The 22,006-nt window shown below is 41.6% G+C and overlaps 1 protein-coding gene across 4 annotated transcripts in view; it reads left to right on the top strand.

Annotated features, from left to right (window-relative positions):
• Window positions 1-964: 964 nt before the first annotated feature.
• Window positions 965-22,006, top strand: part of LOC120719275 (protein bicaudal D homolog 2-like) — a 40,788-nt gene continuing 19,746 nt past the window's right edge. For all 4 annotated transcript variants that reach the window (XM_040008371.1, XM_040008370.1, XM_040008369.1 and 1 more), the window contains exons 1-2: window positions 965-1,497; window positions 17,293-17,505. In XM_040008371.1, coding sequence (XP_039864305.1) covers window positions 1,258-1,497; window positions 17,293-17,505 — 453 coding nt within the window. In that variant the 5' untranslated portion in view covers window positions 965-1,257. The remainder of the gene's footprint in view (window positions 1,498-17,292; window positions 17,506-22,006) is intronic.

Genomic DNA, 22,006 nt, shown 5'->3' with positions numbered 1-22,006 from the left:
GATTTTTTCTGCTCTTAAGTCTGTATCAGGTCATAGGAGTTAAACCCTCCTACTGTACAAAGCCTTTTGTTTTATGCAAATTTGCTCTAGGGATGCACTTTGCTCAGTGGCAATAGATATTTTTCACGGACAGACAAAACAAAGATCAAACTGTCAAACATCAATGGAAAAAGTTACAGTTATGAAGCAAGTAGTAAAATAGCTAGTTTTGTTTTAGTGTACATGACACGTTCTTTGTATGGAAGAGAATAAGAGCCATGTTTTTTCTTTCCAGAATTCTAAGAAAAAAAAATTCTGGAAAAGAAAAAAAAGGGATGTGCCCACTTTTTCCTCTTCCGTAGCTTTGCCAAAAGAGTCAGCATCCTATACCGTTTATTCGAATACTCAGTTTTTCCTACAGATGGCAGCAGATATACATGTGTCCGCCGCTACAGGTCAGCAGTTAGCCCGCCTGTTCGTTGTATTTCTATGACAACAAACGGTTTGGATAAAGATTTCCGTGCTCCACATAAGCAAACTAAAAGGCATTATGGGAAACGAGTTCTTTCGTGGGATTGCCAGGCCAGTTTGCTGGCTTCACCTTCTACAAGTACTAGATTTCCCGACAGGCAGTGGGAGCGGGTGGGCGTTTTCCCAGCTGATAGCGTAGGTGCATCTCATTAAACCAAACGGACCATTCAGCTGTTTTGAACAAGCGTGACAAACTAGCGGAAGAGAAGAAATATGATCTTCAAAATAAAGCACAAAAACGCGCATATTATGTGACAGCATCAATCATTTTCTATATGTTTTATACACTCAAAATATGTCTGTCCTTTCTTCTTTTTTTATTACGCACACAAGGCAAAACAAATCAGCTATCACACATGGTAGGGAAGTTATTTTTCTTCGCCGGTGCTTTATTTTGAAAGTAAGAACCGGATTTGCATACACTTTCTCTCACCTTTTCAATTGGTATTCCTGCTCCCCGCACTGTCGCTCCGACAAGCCGGGAGAACGGAGAAGAAAACGCAGGAGCGCAACGATGGAGCGTCTGTAAGCAGTAACAGCGGACTCCGCTGACGAAGATAACTGAACGGAGTCATCTACATGACCAAAGAAACAAGACCGGCAACAAGAAACGCAAAAGTAACAATCATGCAATTTAAATACAGAAGAATTTGAGCAACCGCTCCTTCTTCAAGGTTACACCGCTTGAAGACGCCCTGACATCCTCCTGTCGCAGATCAGCTTGGTTGATCTTCACCGGTGGCGATCATGTCCGTGGAAGAGCAGGGATACCCCGACGCTGTGCTGTTGATGGAGGCCGGCCCGGAGTGGTTGCGAGCCGAGATCGGGCGTCTCTCCCGGGAGCTGAGTGAGACCACGAATGAGAAGATCCAGGCGGCAGAATACGGGCTGGCGGTACTGGAAGAGAAGCAGCAGCTCAAGCAACAGTACGAAGACCTGGAGATTGAGTACGAGGCCGTCCGACAGGAGCTCGATCAGCTAAAAGAGGTAGGCAGTGTATTAAAACAAATGAAATAAAATCACAGAATATGTAAAGATTAGAATGTCATCCAGGATTAATAGGCCCCTAACATAAACTCTAAAACTATAAAAATTCTATTCAAGAGTACATATTAAGAGCACATTGTCATTTTCATTGGATGTGCAAACTCGCCACTATAATATTCAATATAGGGGCTTACTGTGATTTAATGTGTCATTAGGCCAGGCATCTGCCTCTTCCTACAAGGTCAAAACTGTAAGCAGAGGAAGGGATGCTTTCTGTTCCCCACCCCCTCCATACACAGCACAGGGTATTCCCCATTTGACTGCCACTTTTATTTATTTATGCTGCAGCTCTTAGGCCCCTTCTTCAAGACATTCATGTCTGGCTCAAAGCTAGAATAAGTCCAGTGTGTTTCCACATACGTTTATCTAATCAGTGCTTATCACGAGCAGATTTCCCAAGTGTACAATTAAGATTTTTAGTTCAGCAATACTTGTTGAGTTGTGTTAAGTACCAGACATAAAAGCAGTGCATTGTTTTAGAAATAACACTGAGATCCACAGATTGCTTGTTTAAGTTTTCTGTGTAGTCAGGCGAGTCCTGCAAACAAGAATATCTTGTTAAGCAGGGAAAAGGCGGGAGTGCGTTTGAATTTTGAACCTTCCCGCTTAACAGAGGGATGAACAAATTTCAGAGGAAGCCAGATGAGTTGTGACCCTTTGGGGGAATGGAAAGAATGTTGAGTGCAATGGTTCAAGCTGGTCTTGAGAGTCAGATAAAGGGTGTGACTGTTTTTCTGAACAGTGGTCCTACTTATTCCCTAAAGTCATATCACAGCGTGTCCAATTTTCTTCGCTGGAGTAGCAGTTTGTCACTGCGTTGTGATTTTAGATGGAGAGAAGTATGACTTCAGAGCAGTTTGGCGCAAAAGTCCCTCCAGCTGCTGTGTACCTCTCATTCTTCTTTCTCTGCCCACTCATGGAAAAAAAAAAAGTTTCCAGCACTGAGGCGGGCTTATTCATAGTTGCTCACATCCTTCTTTAATATGGATTCTTCTTGTGTCCCCCTCCACTAAGCAAAACAACTAAAATGTGTGAGAGTGTCCTTCGTGATAAACCCTTTAGTGCCTTGCCAGATCTCTGCTCATTGCTTCCTTTGCATTTCGAGACACGTGCAGAGATGTTTTCCAGCTCTCTGCTTCTCCCTCTTGTTTCTGCCTGTCTTCCTGTGGCCCACTCTCTTGTGGTTGTTAAAATAGAGAGGAGGAGGTCTTTGGGCTGTCTCAGCAACTGCTGCTTGGATTTTCCCATGCATTTCTTTTTTTTCTTTTTTTTTCTTTTTTTTGCCAAGAGAGGATCACTTTGTCAGAATGGACTGACAGCTAAAAGCGCTGAATAGAAGAAAATGGATTAAAAGAGTAGCCATGGCAACAAACTAGAAGTGATTTAAAAATAAGTAGAAACATTTTTAGACATTTTCATACTTTTTTCTGCTATGCCTGTTGGAAAGAAAGGCATCAGTTGGGCTTGTAGATTATCGTTGGTCTTCTTTCTCTTTCAAAATGGAGCACAAACATTCATCTATATGGGCAGTAAATGAGATTGTTTGCGATGAAAACTGCCACAGTGTCGAGTTATGCTGGTTGCAGATCGCTGATCAGATGTTAACCTTTGAAAGATGATACCCAACTCCCAACCTAGTGTCTGGATATGAAGGGCAGAAGAGATGCTATCACAGGAGAAATACAAGCCCATTCTACACTAGGTAGTGGGTAAGAAGCACAAGATATGGGGTAAAATGAAAAGCTTATGTCAGTCTCCACTTTAAGGACAACGTTATAATTCAGGATATTGTCTTGTAGGAAAAATATCATATGATTCAGTTGCTTTTGTCGCTCTCGTTGATAGAACTTTCTTTTAGGTCAGACAGACCAGTGTGGTTTTCCAACAACCGGGACCAAAGCACACATCTTTGGTCAGGTATAAATGCCACGTTCTCTTTGGTGCACAGCTGCTATTTGCACTAAAGGCGGCAATGTTTGGATTGTTAGTCTCTTTTCTCCGACTCGGATTGTCTGGCATATTTAGACGGTTGCTTAACACAGGATTCTGTTCAGTTACCCCAAACCTCCTTTTGCTTGTTGGCGAGCACAACCTGAATACAAAAGAAAACAATTGAGATTTATTCTTAGCAACTGAAATGCCTTCATAACACTGCGTTGCCTTCTCAAGGACAAAAAAATGCAGTGAGAAATCATCATGACTGTAGGCAAATTTCCCCTGTCACACAGCCAGTCCTGAACCCCTCAACAGCACACACACACACACACACACACATTCCTCTTGAGGCAGGAAGATGGAGGAATCCCGTGCACTGCTGTTGCTTAGTAACTGCCCAGCTCTTTGCCTTAATTTGAACAGCCGTGCCGATTCGTCAGCAGGTTCTGCTTTTTGCGTACGTTTGTGGATGACTGCTGAGAGATAAGCTTGGAGCTAGCTAGAATAGTACACAGGACAAGGACTAGAAGCCGGCATGCATTGGTTAATTTTATTAATACAATCTTCTTGCTGTTTTCTGCATCATTTGTATGTTTAATGTCGAGTATATCATGTGTACACCTGGGACTCTTAGCTCATCTGCTTTCCTGTTTTCTCACTGCACTCCAGCTACAAAATGATCCTGCCTGATGCAGTGATTCATCTTCTGGTGCATTATAATGAATGTGAGTCAGTTGGCCCAATGCCCTGTGCTGCCTCTGGGGGACCTTGACTATCATATTGCTCAGACTTTATCTTTTTCATACATTTCTTTTTGGTTATGCTACTTTTCTTCTAATTTTTTTTTTGGGGGGGGGGGGGACACACAGTATGTTGTATCTAAACCAGTCAACAGCTGATTTGTATCTAACAAGCAGCCTGGCTACTAATAAAGATATGAGTGTGGACTTTGACCAAGTTATCACTTATTGCACAGGTTCAGTCACAAGGTGAAGTAGTTAATGATAGTATACCAACTGGAGCAGTGTAAAAGCACAAGATGACTGACTCTACTGTTGTTCATATACTTATTTTAAGCTACTCACAGATTACATCATATGTCACACCTCCAGTCTGAGTAATGTACAGCTTCCTTTGTACAGTTTGTGAATGTGTGGAGAACTAGAGAGGTTTTGTATGCCCTTCTGGCTTTTTTGCACTTTATAAATGTATATACATTCTCAGGTGTAAAACTGGTCTGCTTGCCGTGTTAATGTGTTTTTCAGCCCTGAATTTTTTGTAGAAATTTAGGGCTCAAAAATACTGAACCCACCCTCATATGCTCCGAGGCCCCTTGCATGGAAAAAATTTTAATAGTATGAAGGTCAAATTTTTCATGGAGTCACTAAATACACTAAAGTTATTGTACAAAAAAAGGGGGAAAAAACAGCTGATTGTGAGGGTGAACAGATCAGTTTGATCTTGTTTCGTCATTCAATTGCACAGACGCCCTGTTCCTATCCTCCTAGTATACCAGCAGCATTGGAATTCAACCACACAATCAGAAAACTGAATTTTGTCAAGGTCGGTCGAACCCGGGTTCTCTGTGCTCGGCTGTTTGCCCTTTTGTGTGTTTCAGCTCACTGGGGTTAACTGGTCTTGAGTTTCACAGATGAAGAGAGACAGTTAAATGGCAGCAGGACACAGCGTATGACAAAGGAGCGATAGAGAGAGGCGTCCCATTGTAGTTACATTTGAAAGGATCGGTCAGTTTTGTCCCTTTTGAAATGGCAAAACCACTAAAGAATATATACCAATGTCCCCAGACAAAGCTATCTGGTGTGACTCTAAGCCCCGTGTTGTTAAATGGGTTGGATACGGATTGGACGTCAGTAGAAAATACGAGGTGGACACAGATCCATCTGGTGCCTTGTATGAAGAGTCGTAAATAAAGTCGCTCTCATTTGTAGTGCCAATGCAGGCTATGTTTCATCACCAGCTGCTTGTCTCTCACTTTTAGAATCTTTCTTTTTTTTCTCTTCACACATTTCCTCCAACCATTCCTTTTGTTTCTCACTCTCTAAGCTTGAATATTTTCAATGGGCTTTCAATCTGTGTTATCTTGGACCTAATATGTGGCCTTTCAGTACTGTTTGGGGGTTTCTGATCTGCCCTTTTAGCCATAATTTCTTTTGCCCAATGGCAAGACTGCAGTTAAGGGGTAATCTTTTCTAAATGGCACTAAATAAAGTCCCAAATCCCCTTCCCTCTGGGCATAAGAGGATGAATCCCAGCCGCTATGCGCAGGGCTTACGGCAGTCTGGGAGTCTGCCAGGACCAACAAAACTCAGCAGCTTCCACTGTCGGGCACAGGTAGGTGCTTTTTGGGTTAATGCTTCGCAGAGGCTGTCAGGTCTTCTTGGGGAGCTGCCCTGTTCTCCTTTGTGTAGTTCATCAGCTGCGTCTGGTCCATAAGCCTACTCTAATGGCTGCCAAGCTGAGCAGTCTGTGCTCTGGGTGCCGTCGAGCCTGGCAATCTGTTCCCTGAGTCTCAGTTTTTCTAAAGGAGTGCAAAGTATTGTAACCACCACCTACACAATAAATTTACAAAGGAATTTCCACTATATCTTTTATGTTTCAAGACAAGAAAGGCCCACTAATGTATACTAATGTTACTTTCTGCTTTGCAGAAAGATAGCCATATTATATTGCCAATATATTAAAATAATAATTTCCCCTAGTTTTAGGTAAAATGATCCTCTAATCACGAATGATTTTAAAAGCTTTTGGCCCTAACTCTTCTGAACAAAATACAATCAGCTGCCGTCCACAGTTCACACACAGGCCACATTTACAGCAGCAGTGGATGGCTGTTCTCGGCCTCAGTGAGTAAACTGTTTAGAGTGTTTTTGGCCTGGACGTTTAAAGAAAAGTCTGTTTGTGCTGTGTGCTTAAATGCAGCAAATTGAGGATTTCAAAAGCCCTGATCAGGCAAGGGCTGATGTAGAAAACATGCGTATGTGTTAGCAGTTTCTTGACTGTTTACACGGCTGAAGTTCCTCACTTTGACTTTCTGCTTTTTTTGGCTACAGTAAACATGTTGAAGTTATAAAGTAATCTAAAATAGAATAAATAGTTTAACCTGAGAATAGTTTAAAACAGTAAAGTTAACATTTCTCTATATTTGCCATACTTAAACCTTAATATGCAATTCATCATAATCACAGTCATGCTTATGATGAAACTAAAAGTATATATTTTCAAATGTGGATTTTTGGAGAGCTCTTCTGTGCATTCAAACAAGTCAGAAGTGCATATAGAGAAGCTGTATGGCAACCCGGCACAGTCATGATTCTGCCAGTGTAATCCAATTACTGGAGACTAGGGCCAGATCAGGCAGGAGCCCAGGCTAAATGCAGAAGATGAGGTCATTGTGACTGTATGCATCTGACAATACAACATAGTTCACTCAGGCAAAAGGTCTCCAGTTTTCCGTCTCCTGAACTACATACTGACTTTAAACAATTCCAACTGTCAACAAAGAGCACTGTGTGCATACACATGACTAAGCTAGATGTCTGTGTGTATGTGCACAAGAAACACAATAGATGCTTATTCCTTCACTCCTACATGCCTTCTTGTCTGTGCTCTATAGCTTCATTGTGTCTCTCGGATCGCATTTACATTTTCAGCAGCTAAATAAAAGAAAACCACCCCAGTTAGCAGTTACTGCACTCGTTTGTTTGGTTTTCATAACTATGGTATATGGTTTTAAGGATAATGTTTCCTGTCAGTAAAACTTTGCTGTTTAAACTGTTAAAATTCAAGACATAGTCTTTCTGAAAGATATATTAGTTAGCTTTAGAGCTATCAATTGTTGAACATGCTTTTAAAGGTATGACTAATGTCATATTTATTTATACTGAGGTTGTGCTGTTTTATATAAACAGATGAATCAGAATGTGGGTAGTGCAAAGATTTGATTTTATATTACAAACCTTGCCTGTGTCATTCCTATAAAAGGGCCCATAGATTGACTCGTGGATCAGATTGCCCTCAAATCTTATCTACTCTGTTAAAGGTTCCAGTCGACACGATTGGCACCCTCATATGAAACACGTTAACGCTCTGCAAAGCTTGTTTATGGCTTTGTGTTTTGATAATAAATCTTGGGTGCAGGTTTGCTGTAAATCATAAGGCACAAGCGAAGCTTTCCTCTATCCAATCTCTTCTTCCTTCTATTGAAATGAAGTCATAACTCGCCCCCCGTGCCCCCCCCAGCTCCACATCCTGTTTACTTGCGAGGAGTCTTTTTATAGTGGATAGGAAGCATATGAAATATGGCTCTCCATCAGAGCGGATATCTCTTAGTGTATGAGAGGAAGTGGACAATTCAGGTCACTTCTGCCACACCTGTCTGACAAGAAAAAAAATTTAAATGTTAAATAATTGTTTTATTTGCTTTTTGTCTTCTTTATCAAGAGAAATATGCCTGTACTGGTGTGTTAACATCAGCGCTCATTATGGAGCATTTCCTCTCAGAAGGATCAGGGTATTACCACAGCAACATAGAGAGGAATTGAAATTTAATAGCCTTTTGAGTTGACGATCTTTATTTGCTTCTGTAGATCAAAAGCAGTGCTGTTTAACAGTAATTTACAATTCCACTCGTACTGGAAGCGTTTAACTTTTATCGGGCCAAGGCCAAATTTTCACATTTACAGCAGTAATTATAACCTCATTCAAATACAGCAAACAAGATGAGATTTGAAATCGCTGATGTCCTTTTAAGGACTCATTAACAAAAAAGATGTTGACATAAAGGTGGTTGTGCACACTTCTTGCTTAGTAACCTGAATGAAGAGCAGGAGCAAACTTGGAATAGCTACAAGTAGACGGGGGGGGCTTTATACCCCAATCTCACTCCAAGATATTCACCTTCTTGCATACACATCTGCAGGGTATGCCCCACCCATATCCTCCCGCTTAAGAGGAGTTTGTTTACAGCTCCTTGTCTGCAGATTGTCCCAGGACACACTATTTTGAAGCAGCCGAAGAAGAGATCAGGGATGAGATCTAGACAGATAGAGATCTTTGTTTGCATGGGTACTATCACGCCTCTCTGGTTCCTCAGAAATTCTGCATTGTCTGCTCATCTCAGTTATTCCCTGACTGGCAGCGTAGTGCTTCCTATCTCACTTAAATTAAGTAAACCAGAGGGCAGATTGTGAAAAGCATCTTTGCTTTTTATTAGGCCATCTATTCAAACATTAGCAAACCCAATTTCAAAGGGTCGTCCCTTCACCCTGGGCGTCCTTTTAACTTTAGCACCAGGAAACAGCAGCATGTCTGCATTCTCCCCACACGCCATAATCACTTCCGTCAACTTCCTCCCTTCCTTCATTCCCCCAGTAGTAAATAGGCTAGTGGGTCTGGTCCTCCTGTTCCAGTGTGCCATACCCAAGTCTCCTGGTGCCCACACTTTGAAACCCTCAGGCGTAGTTGGCCAGGGGAGGGAGTGGATAGAAGAAGGGAGGGGAGATAAGAAGACGGAGCTGTGTAGTGGGGCAGGGGGCTGGCTGTACGATAATGACAACATTAGAGCTTGGGTTTGGAGAGATGAAAGAGAGGAGGGTTTTTAATTGGATATGTGCCAGTCTCTCAGCAGTCCTGCAGTCTTGAGAAATGGGGATTGAAGACATGAGAGGGAAATGCACGGGCTTCCTGTGGGAACAGTTCACTTTTTTTAGTTGGAATAGGAGTTTCTCTATCAGCTAGCTTAATGAGTTAAAAGCGCTGGGACTAATTGGCTGTTATTTTTGTATAAAACATGGTTTATTGCAGTATCTTATGATAGAATTGTAGGCTCTTTTTTTCCAGCATTTGTTCAACGTTCAGGGGCTTTGTCTTATCTGGTTTTCAGTTTTATTTGAATTCTCTTTGTCAGAGAGGTTTAAGTGTTGAAGAATTGATTAAGTTTTGCTGTGTATGGGGGGAAAAATTAAAGAAGGCATTCTTGTCACTGTGAAAAGACAAGGCATTGTATGTAATCTACAGTTTTCATTTGCTCACAGATATGATCTTTTATATGCTCAGTGTTAGCATACTGAGACACACTTTATTCTTTTCAAACTGATATGACCTCAAAAAGAAGACTTTACGCTCTCACTCAAGGTTTGGCCTCACTGGTAGAGAGAATCCGTGCACTCACAATCATTTAAAGGATTTAATTACTGCAAATGGGGAAGGGAGGTCATTAGTTTCTGTCTGGCCAGGAGCAGGGCCAGAATCCCCCAAGAGACAGTCCTCTGGGTTTGGGATGGCCAGTGGAGAGATATGAGAAGGTGAGATAGGACAACACATTGAAGAGAGAATGAGATAATTTTATCCTTCTTCATGAATAGAGTGGTGGTGACAGAGTTGATTAGAAATGATTAATCATTGTATGCAAAGGACAATGTTAGAGGCGTCTTAGAATGAGAATATGTGGAAAAGGGCAAATCAAGTTTCTGCAGTCCTTCCCCCATTATGTCAATACTTCAACCTGATTGATTAGACATGTCTCAGCACTAACGTAGCCTAGGATGATGCAAGTAAATGCATTAGGGTTTCATATAGCATTACTTTAATAAATGGTTATTGGTAATGGTAAAGCTTTTTCGACAGCAAATGCACAAACGAGTAGATTCGACATTTTCTTCACCCTCTCTAAGCCTGATCTTGGATCCTTGCAGACAGCATGCTCAGATTCGGGTGTCTGAGTTCACAAATTCATGCGTATATTTGTGTTTGTGTGCGTGGCCTCAGCTGCAGCCCCAGCTGCTCCCCTTGTCCCTGAACATTGGTATCAAGAGGCTGTTCATTTTTGGAAATCATATGTGAGGTTCCACAGGGACCCATGCCTCAGAGCCCCCAAAAAAGACTCGGACTGATTGAGTGTTCATTGTTTACTGTTGATGAAGACTTGGAATTGAGTCATTTGTCATCTGTGACAGTAACTTACTGGAAGAGAAGGATATAAATGCGCTTCATTTATTTATGCTCACAAATGCTGCTGCCTGTAAGAAAATAGCATCCATAAAGCTTTTTTTTTTTTTTTTTTTTTCAGTACTGTCAGAAATATCATTATCGCAAATTTAGCACACATCTGTAGGGTTGATTCGAATCAACATCAGACCAGGATGTTCTTTGCGCAGACAAAACTGGAGAGGCATGCGTGTCGACTGTTGCCAGAGAAAGAGGGAGGAGAGCAAGCTGTGCCGGGCTGAGCTCTAAAACAGCCATCTGTGTCAGTGGCACCCCTCGCGTTGCCTTTACTGACCTGCCTCTCACTCTGTCACTGTAATTGGCATAGTAACCATAACAACAGCTCTCCCCTCTGGGGTGTGGGCACGTGGACGAGGGAGATCTCATCAAGAATGAGTATCGGGGAGAAAAGGGAACCAGCACGCACAGATAATGTTGGCTTTGCATTGCAAATGATCAGTGCTGTGAATGCTGAGAGCTGGTGCTCGTATAGGGCATTGCAGTGATATGAACAGGGATTAAAAAAAAAAAAAAAAATCCAGAATCCAGCTCAGGCGCTAATATGGTGGTGCAGTGTATCTATAAGAGCCTATTGAGTCTCTGCTCTCCCTTGAGGCTTTTTCTTTATCTTCCAGTCTGCAGTAGATTTAGTTGGTAGACAATAGAGCCAACATACAATGCCTTCTTGTTTTTAATTGACTGCTAAGAATAAATGGTAAAGACAAAAGCAGAGTTTAAATCTTGCACTTAACACATCGTATCACACAAGACAGAGCAGAAAAAGTTTCATTGTGGAGTACAAAACAAAACTAGTGACCTACGCGTTAGACACTTCAGGAAAGATCTAACTCCATTTCTCTAAATGACCGCCATGAAAATTCTCATTATAGTACCTGTTTGTATCATGTGTACTCTTCTTTTAGTATATTGACTGAGAGCTAAAGTAAGCTGCACTTTGATGGAGGTTCTTTAGCTTGCTGCCGAGGGCATAATGACTATTTTTACTCTCTAATAACACAGGAGCCAGGCAGTAACACCTATAGTGTTGAGCCTTCAGGCTAACACAGACAGCGTAATGGCAGCGCAAACCTGGTTTTGCTCTTTTTTTGCAGGTGTTTCACTTCATAAAGAAGGTATTTTATGGGAAGTCCAGTCTTCGTAGACGTTTGAGGAATATAAATTAACGTGTTTGAAGATGAAGACTGACTTCACACAGAATCTCTAATGCTTCCTTCGGATTGGTAGCCAATGTGAAGGCAGAATAAAACATGAAATGTAGTTTTCCCCAGCCGGATGTGATGAAAGCTCTAACAAGCAATTAGTCATTATAACATAAAATAAGCTGGTAGAATTTCTGTAGCTACTTAGTATAACTAAGCCCCTGCTGCCCAGTTATGCTATTCTGATATTTCTTTATCAATGAGGATGACTTGATCAGTCAGCTGTGTAAAGGGCCTCATGAGTCTGATTAGTACATTTCTCTTACACAGAGGCCTGTGTGTTTGTGCTTTAATTGCATGTGTCTACCTACTCCCAGTGGCTCCATCCCCTTTGGCGTTCTCTTTTTTTCCCCTCTCTCTCCTACCCTGCAACACAATAGATCCACAATCTGGCACAGCTTTGTGGTTGCTTTTAAGAGGTGCACGCCCTTCTAGTCCCATGACGGTGGAACATGCTGCTTCTCTTCTTGAGGCGAAATCATTTCACTTTTCATGACAATTTGCATTTCATCAAGTCACATGCAGGTGTGTTTCTTTGACCTCTGCTGTCTGATGATCTCTCTGGAATATTCCATTCCCATTAGCATACAGTGCATTGCCTCTGTCCTTTGAAAACATGAGCCGTCTGCTGTTTCGGTAGATTTCCTATAAGGCCTGGAGCGTTGGCCTGTTCAACCTCTATCTCAGTTGGGAGAACATGCTTCAACATGGCTTGAGTATCAGGTGGTGCGTTATGGCTGGCTGCAAGGAGCACTGGCAAAATTGGAAATGAGATGCGTGCGTATGTGTGTTGAGGCTGTGAAATTGTCCAGACCTGTGTGTGAATAATAGCCCAACAGCTCTGTGCTATGCAGCAAATCAATGTGGCTCTGTGCCAGGCAACAGCAAATATCTCTGCCTCCTTCGTTTGCGTTTCTCTCACTGTTTTTTCTCCCCTCCTCCTGCTCCTTCTGCTTGGCACTTTTAATGCTTTGCATACATATAACTGTTCAACATGAAAATGCCAACTACATATTCAAGACCCCTGTTACATTATTGCTTATTTGGTTGTAGAAAATTGGTTTTTTCAACGTCCAAATTTACAGAGAGAGCTGATTTTGGGGGGGGAAGAACTGTCAGGATAGCAGGAAGGAGATTAACTCTTCCCACTGCAAGAAAGCAGTGGGAAGAGTTAATCATAACCTCCGTGGATTTTTGTCAAAAGATGAAAGTGAATTTGTCTTTTCATTTCCCTCCGACTCCCACTGAAGAGTAAAGTCTGAAGTAAATAATTAGCTACTCTGTCATTCATTATAGCAGCTGTCACTGGTTTTGGTGTAATGTTCACTGATTAGCAAAAATGTTCTCTGTAAATTTAGTGAATGCTTACCAAAAAAACAAAAGCATGCACTACTGCCTGACATGATTTGCATTGCTTTCAGTACCTTACTGTACACGCGGTTGCAGAAATAACACAGAGCTATTATGTCCCACACAAATAGGTGAAATGTAGAGTAGTGTATCGGCCTGCTAGGTCACGCAAACAGTACGTGTTGCAGAGACACTTTGTTTCGCCAGTGGGTCTCTTGACTTTAACACAATGCTCCATCGCATGAACGGCTGAGAGCCGACAGCTAAATATAGAATCTCCACACACCTTGAAGCTATCTATCTTTTTCGAGTCTCTCGCTGTGCAGTGGCCTGTGAATGGAGATGGAGAGACGGACAGGAAGGTGGGGGGGAGCATGCCTGTTTGTCGTTATAAACTGCAACTCCACGTGAGCTGTGATTCACGAGGCCAGAGAATCCATTTGGTGTATTTTTTTTCTTCTGCTGCCTCTCCTCTCTTCCTCTGCATTCGCTTGCAATGACAATGCTAACAGTGACTAGCCTTCAGTGTTGCTGAAACACTGCTTTGGTATCTAGGGTCAACTCCAGCACAGAATGAGTAACCAAACTGATCCAGATGACACAGTGTGATATTGTTTAATGTTTTCCACTGGCCCCCAAAGCCCCAAAATACAGCTAAAGAAACAAGAAGTCTCATTGTCTGGAGCTGCTTTGTTGTGCCTAATCGGGCACAATTTAGCAAGATTTTGAGATTGTTGATCAACGGCTAGAAAATACTATTGTTAAATGTTTTCTGAAACTTCAGTTAGAGCAAAGGTTGAGTTGGATTTCTCATTCGGTTTACATGCAATTGCACAATGGAAGGTGTTTCATTGTGGCTGGAAAATAAAATGAGCTGTTTGAGTCTTCTTAGTTTTATCCCATCTCTATTTTGTCTGCCTTTCTTCCTGCAGTGGGCTTTGCTTTCCCAGAATGCAAGACCCCAGGAGGCTAAAGTGAAACCTTAACAATGAGATGTTTTGAGCTGGACCAGAGATACAAGTGTCAAACCCAAATCCGTCCTTGGTTTTCTAATTGGGTTTTGTTACTAAGTCTTCAAAAAGACTTCCTGCCCTTGCAAATCCATCCCTGTGCTTTGGAGCCTATTGTTCTTAATCTCCTTTCCAGAGGGTCTCCAGTAACTGTATCTTTGTAGATCACGTTGTTCTTACTTGATGCCACAGAAACTGTTTTCTTCGCCAGTGGGAAGGGAACTGAAAATAGAATTTTAGATGTGTACTTCTGCTCCACTGGGCCTCTGAGACCGGCTGTATCGATCTGTTTGTTACCTGATGGAGACCCAAAGCCCATCTCCCTTGTGCTCTTGACTCACTGGATTAGAGAAGCCCATGCAGTGGGATTCTGGCTGAGAAAACCAGAATGAACTATGTAACCTATATTCTTCCTTTACCACATAAGGCGTTGAAGATTACTAAGTAGTTGTCATGTTCAGAAGCAAGTGTTTAGCGAATCCTGAGCAGAGATCAAAAAGCAGAGAGGTGTGATTTGATCTTTGAGTCTTGATTTGTCTCAGCTTCTAATCAGTGTCACTAAAGGCTGCGTCCTTGGTCAGATTGGAGGACAAGGCAGTGATCTCGCCATGTTCAAACATGTTTAAACAGCCTTTGTTAAACCTAAGACTTTTTTATCAGAGGGCAATCTGCCATAGCAACATTTGTTTTGGAGAAAGATAAGTTTGCAGATGACTGTTTTAGTTTAACCCATAAATGCAAACATCTCAGAGAAACCAGTAATTTGATATAAGCTTTGTCTAAGACTAGAAACATGGCAGCTTGCTTCCCTCTTCAGTAGTCTGCCTTCTTCATGTGCCCACGCATCTGTCTTCATTAATCTTATGACTTGGGTTGTTAGATCCTGTTAGGGTGAGAGAAATGTAAGAGGAAGTAATCAGACAACACTGTCATCTGAGGGGGGGAAAAACCAAAAATCAGATGTGACTGGACTAATTTTGTCAGTTCCTCAATCACATGAAGCTTTATCATCGACAGTGATCATGCACTATGATGTACTAAGGTCTCTAAAAGCCAGCCTAGGGTATGACCAACCCATAATGTATGCTGTCATCTGGGTTTTGTGGTGGGATAAATCTTTTGAATTATTGGCTCTTCCTTTATAATGTCAGCTGTAGTCATCTGTGAGGAAATCCAGTCCACACAGCTCACTAATAAAGACCTGTCTTTGATTAGCTTTTAAGAGATTAATAATCCACATTCGCATGTCCAGTGTTAATAAAACTGCAACATATGGCAAGCTAAAGATGAATTATGAACTGGGTGGGCAGCTCACTGTGAGATAATAGGCTTGGTCGCGTGCAGCCCCAATTTGCCCTCCTTTAAAGTAGCCTAAACCCACGCTTGGGGAGCGGAGATTAAAGGCCTTGGGTCACTGGGTTTTTGACTAGGGGCTCTGCGTGTTTGAAGGGCAGGCCTCGTAGATTGGATTGATTGGAGTCTTATTCAATAAAACCTATGCATCAAGATTATAATGATGGGATTCTCCTGATTACTGATTGGGTTAATCCTGTCTTTTCTAATAACTTTCTAATAAAATACAGCCTCCTGCTGATTGATGATTTGGTTTGGAGAAAGGTGGCAGATGGGGGAGTTATGCAGACACGTATTTAAGTGATACTTTTATCTAGAGCTGCAAATAAAAGGCGAACAACTATAAACACTGGTTATATGTGGTTCAGTCAGAGTAGTATTTTTCTTGCTCTCACAGTGCATTTTCTGTTCAGAGCACTTCTAGGCTAAATGCAAATAGTCAGTCAATGTGTGGGTTATGTTTTTTCCCTACTAACTCATCTGGCTGAAGGACCAATGAGCTTACACTATGGCAACCGTAATCTGTCCCTGCACAGTTCACAGGAATTGCGACTCCTCCTACAATATCGGTGGGATTGTAGTGAAATGTAGGGAAAATTAGGATATTTACATTTGTTAGCCAGTAATAGAGATGCTTCTAAATGAAACACTGTCAATTCTTTCTTGCCAAGTTGTGCTTCAGTCATCATCTTTCCTGAAATGTAAAAGCTATGCTAGCTAAACTGCTAAAGCAATGATGTCATGCTCCACTGTAACCCATTAAACTAGTTTTTCAGTCACATATACCTCTTAAATCCTGGAAGTAGGTCAGTTTGACTAATACAAATTTCCTGATTTGCCTCTATCTAAAGGAATTACTAGGATTAATACGATACACAGTCACACAGAGAAAATCCTGCAGCAGCTAGTCACGTGCAGTATAGGCAGTCAGAGAGAGGAGAGAGTGCGCTGCAGCTGCAAACAAGGTCAGATTCAGTGCCTCAGGTGATTTCAGATTACCGCCTGCACTCGAGCTGTGAGGCAAGATGAGAATCAGAATGCCCATCTGATCACCAGCGGGTACAGGATTGAAAATGAAATCTGTAATCATGAGGTGATTATTTTGAGAAGTGAAAGTGTAGCCTAACCTAGATTCTGCTGCAGTAAAGGTCGCCGTGTCACTATGTGTTTGTGGCTTCTGCCTTGGAGGTTATAGCAAATTAGGGACAATATAGCACTTATATTAATGAAGCAGTCTGTTTCATATTGCACAAACTGCTATTCACAACCTTTAAGCAGACTGCCTCTGATAGAATGTAGAGGCTTTAGCTCGTAAGTTCTCCATAGTTGTTTAATCTTCATAAGTTCATCCCTTTCATGCAGTCTGCAAAATCAAATAATATCTGTTGACCTTTCTTTACTCTGTTATGATCTCCTAAGGTATTAAGAGCATTAGAATACAGGATCTCGTGATCACCCAGACACTAGTGCATTTGCTCTACTTTTCCTGTTTGGTTTTTCCATCTGTGGAGTCACTGCAGAGTACATGCAGGCCAATATCCTGCAGCTAACAGAGGAGAGAGGGGGAGGAAATGGGGGGAAGACAGGATCACGCAGCCCAGATGGAGCCTGACTGATTATCTCTACAGAGCAACTGCAGTATTTTTGGGGAGGTTTTTGAGCCTCAGCTAAACCACAGTAGAAGAGATCATTGTCGCTCTGGAGAGGTTGAATCACAAATAAACTTATGTCAGTCACAAACCTGATAGATGAAAATGAAAATGTCAAGTGATGCTTCATACACAAATCTCTAAATATTCTTAACAACCCCATGACACTATAGTTTAAACCAGCAACTCTCTCCTCTTTCACTGTATCTCCAGGCCTTTGGACAAGCCTACTCCAACCACAGGAAGGTGGCGGCAGATGGAGAGAGCCGAGAAGAGTCTCTGATCCAGGAGTCGGCCTGTAAGGAAGCCTACTATGAGCAGAGAGTCCTGGAGCTGCAGAACGAGCTCCGGCAGACACGCAACATCCTCACCAACACCCAGTCTGAGAACGAACGCCTTAATGCCATCAGTCAAGATTTGAGAGAGGTAAAGGGAGAACCAAAATCCCACCACTGTTCTGTTTCTATTTTCTAAATAATTTTGAAATTGATTTGTTGTTTGATCAGATGTCCCTAATCGTCACTTCAGTATTGCAGTAACTTGCAGAAACAGTATTGCTCTAACCTGCTTTTTAGAACAGCTATTTAGAACATTGAGGGTGTCTGTTGATCATTTATCACCTGATGCATTTTATCTTTCTGCAAAAGCTGCAGAAAACAAACAGATATTCTTATTTATCCCTATCCTGGTATTGTTTTTCTCCAGAGTAATCATTGTGCTTTTCATTTTTGCATTAGTTTCAGTTGGTTGTTGAGACTTGTGATGTACACCTACAGTACCTTTATTTGATTGACATTGCTGTCCAATCCTCTGTTATGCAGGGTGTAATTGCAGAGTCTGCTTTTTGACATGCCAAGACAAGATTAAACGTTCTCTAATGACTAGAAACACCTTGCCTTTAAGCTTAATGTGTTGTCCTTTGCACCTAATGCAGTCCAGGGTGGAGTTGTTTTTTTTACAGGAAAATACTGAGACCATGGGAAATATGTTGTGTTACAAAAGGATTTTGAATAATTGAATAATTATTCTATTAATGTTTAATTTGTGTGAATCACTGCACGGGACTGCTGCCTTAACTCATTAGAAACATCACTCGTTATAAAAACCCCACCTTAGACAAGCCCTTTTCTGATAACCAGAAGCACAAGGAAGTTGTTTCTCAAAACTGAGCACACCCTTTGGACATTCCTGTACTTTATCATACATATAATTATGGGAACCTTTGTATGTGTCCCAATTTGGACAATGTCTCCCACTTTTACTGTTTCAATTTACATATACTCACTGCTAATTTGCCCTCATTAGAAGAGACAATTGCACAGCACATAGTGTATGTAGTTCATGTTATTTGCCAATGGTCATGTATGTCCAATGTTGTGTGACTCAGTTGGTGAGGAGGTTAAAATTACAAGAGTGGACTATATATTTAAATCATGCTGCGCTTTAGGGAAGGACTTTTGACACAAAGACGGGAGACATAAAAGTAAAAAAACAGTAACAGAGGCTGGCAGGAAGGCAGGGGGAAGCTTTCACCATTCGAGCTCCTCGCTCCCTTGACGGGCAAATCAAGGCAGGAATACTAAAGAGGGAATCTTAAGTCACAAGTTGTTTGAAGAGTTTGGCTTCGTGTCAAAGAAAGAAGCGGAGTAATGCTAATGCTAATTGCATGCTGATTTGAAAGGGGAATTTATTTGCACTCACAGCTCTAGGTTGGCTGCTTCACATGTCAGAGAGCACTTTCTGCACACTCTAATTTATTCGGAGTGCATTGGTTCCAAAAATACTTTTCATTTTGAAAGTTAAAAGATCAGTGTTAGCTCTATCGTTGGTTCTGTCCCACTCACCCAAATGACACCTTGGGATAGGATTCAGGAGGTGGATCGATAGATGTATGAAAGATTAGTGTTGCTATACCCGTTCCATACATATATCTCCACTCCAGCGCTGTTCAACACTCAACAATAGGCCTATATTCTGCAGTGTGATATTAAGGGTGTCTGGTTTTGTTTCTGTCTGTTCTGATAGCTAATGGCACCTAATCTTGTTGTGTTTGTGCACAGCAGATTTAGCTGAGTCTGCTGTTTTGCAGGTCAAGTTGGTAATTGGGAGGGTGAAGGACTCCCCTCCTGAGTCCCAAGACTTTACTGACATCTGTGTCAAGCAGATGTCTACCAGTGTTTCTTCCTCAGATTAGTGAAAGACTTAAAAATGGCATGTCCCGCACAACGACTTAAGTTCCAGAAAGCTCTAAATTCCACTATAATTAGGTCAGCTGCTGCTCAGCTCTGCATCTACACTGGTATAATTCGAACGTTATTGAAGACAGATGTGCCCCACTAGAAATGTTTTTGTAACAGAGGAGGAGTTCCCCTTTATAAAACCTTGCACCAGCTTCCATTCATTCATCAGTTTCCAGCTTAAACATAATTACTGATAACATGCCTCTTAAATCTTTAGTTGAATCTTTGAGAGAAAAGCAAATACAGCCTTTGCCGCATGTCGCATGTACAGCTGTAACTGGTGTTGCACTGGTGGTCTCCTTGGCCTTTCTGCAGGTGCCATTCCCTTTATAAACACTCTGTTGCATAGCAATGGGCCCCGGACAGTTCTAATTGGTTGGATAAAAGGGTCTAGAGTGTAAATCACACCATGTATGGGAGATAATGATGCCCTTCCAACTGTACGTTGGTGGGTGCTAGGAGTGTGTCTGGCAGGCAAATAGAGGCAGCCTGGGCACTGAGGCTGGCATTGTGAGTGGACTGACATGACTGAAAGAGGCCTTTGTCTCTTGGATTTCAAATTAGCCCCAAAGCGTAGGCTGGGAGAGGAGGAGGAGAGCCCTTGGAGATGATAAGAATGGTATGAGAGAAAGACAAGGGGGCCTAAAATCCGTTAGAGAACGAGAAACGCTTAATGGGACTAAATCCAAGGAAAATTGAGGACTGTCCTGCTTTTCCCAGACTGCATGGCTAATCAAATTGAGAAAGGAGTGTGACTGAATGACTCAATTTTTCTTTCTTTTTTTTCATGGAATGCAGCTGACAGTTGGGTTGTAGGCCTTTGTGTTTGTTTTAAAGTGAAGTTTATGTATTTTCTTTTATTTTTTTAGTCCTGCAATTCTACAAGGTTCCTCTGAAGAGCTGTTTTATTTGGAGTGGAATTAAGATCACTTAAAGAATTACAAAATGCATGAGAATCACAATTTCAACTATAAGAAAAGCATGACAGTCCATGAATGTGGAAGCATCACTCATTATAAATGGATTTTGCCTCTCTGTAGAACAGTTCATTTATAGCCATTTTAGTTGCTGGTTTTCAGCCCGTTTACATGCCACACATTTAAGCCTACCAGGCACTCTCCTGTGCCAAAGACTCAAATGTTAGCCCAAAGCACTGATAAGACACATTTCAGTGCTACACTGCAGTCTACAGGATTATATCCACACAAAGAGCCAGTACCATTGTGGGGAGGCGCACTCTAATAGGCATGACTTCATTAAATTCAATCTCGTGTCATGAGAGGAATGTGCCTCCGATGATGCCTCACAGAATGGGAACCTCCGTTGCATGCCTTTCAGGAAATTATCAAGCAAAGATGAAGAAAAAAGGGTGAAAATGTTACCAGTGTAATTCACTCTATTCGCTCTTTTGTCTTGTAGAGTGTTTCCAGCACAGCATAATTGTGCTTTCAGTGATTGCTTATAGTACACAGTTTCTTTTGCATGAGTCAGGATGTTGTGTTGACACACTTGCTTGTGCTTTCACTTCAGGTCTATTGTTGTCCTTTGATATTTCACATGCTTGAACCATCTCTCTCTCACTCATAAGTTGGGTGTTGTGCTGTTTTATCTGTTACCATAATGTGGAAGCCATTCAAACGTTAAACATGACTGGTTTTTCTACTTCATTGGCACAGTAAATGACATTAAGCATCGGCCTACCTCCCACCCCTTAATTTAAGTGCTGTTTAACTATGTGGATTAAACACCTGACCGAGTAGTGGGGGATTAAGAAAAGGGAGGTGTCTGCACTGATGAGATGAGATTGAACAGCCGGTTGAAGATCTCTGCTAAAACAAATGGAAAATAAAACGCATGCTTTTCAGTGGTGCAATAGTAGAACGGAGCCTTTGATGCAGGATGTTACAGCTGTGCTGCAGTTTTACATTGATTATTGTAAGGTCAGAGTTGAGTGGTATAGCGATCCAAGAGGGGATGCTCTTTGTTCGCCATTATCATCTGACATGAGGTTAATGGAATAAGACTCAAAGAGGGCTCTGCGGTGTTGGTGTTGACTGCCCTATTTTTTCTTCTTACATTAATGCCAAGACAGATCGACTCTTGTCCTGCTGTACTGACAAGATGGGGAGGCTATATGCTAGGAAAAGGTTTAAAAAATGAGTTCTCAGAAAATAATCAGTAGTAGAAGAGGTGTGAAAACACCAAAGACAGATACAAGCCAGATTGACCTTGATCTTTTTACACAAGCCATGGTTACTACTGCTGTCACAAGTGATCTACATCCTAGTCAAACCCTCCAGATATTATGTGGGTTAATTAGAGAAACAACATTATCACTTTAGCTAGCTGCTTCTCTTCTAGACTCAGGCTTTCTGAGGGAGCATCTGATGCATCTGGGTACTTTCACATTTTGTTGGTAAGTAAGATTATGACAAAAAATGGCAGATAAATTTGCCTGAATCTTTTTGTCAAGTTATGGCATAAAGCTTTGAACATGCATTCTTCGTTTAAGGTTTAATTCCAAGCACCAATCAGGGTTTTCATGGTAGATTAATGGCTGTTAATAAATCAACAACAAACCCATTGGCCTGCACGTTCACTTAAACTAATGGGTGTAAACACATTTGTTCACTCTTCTGCACTCTCATCCAAATGACCTCAAAAACACTAATTCACTATACACCCTG

The sequence above is a fragment of the Simochromis diagramma genome, unplaced genomic scaffold, assembly GCF_900408965.1.
Source record: "Simochromis diagramma unplaced genomic scaffold, fSimDia1.1 OVJJ01000545.1, whole genome shotgun sequence".
NCBI lineage: Eukaryota > Metazoa > Chordata > Actinopteri > Cichliformes > Cichlidae > Simochromis > Simochromis diagramma.
Note: the sequence above shows the minus strand (reverse complement) of the source record. Positions and strands in the feature narration are given on the sequence as shown.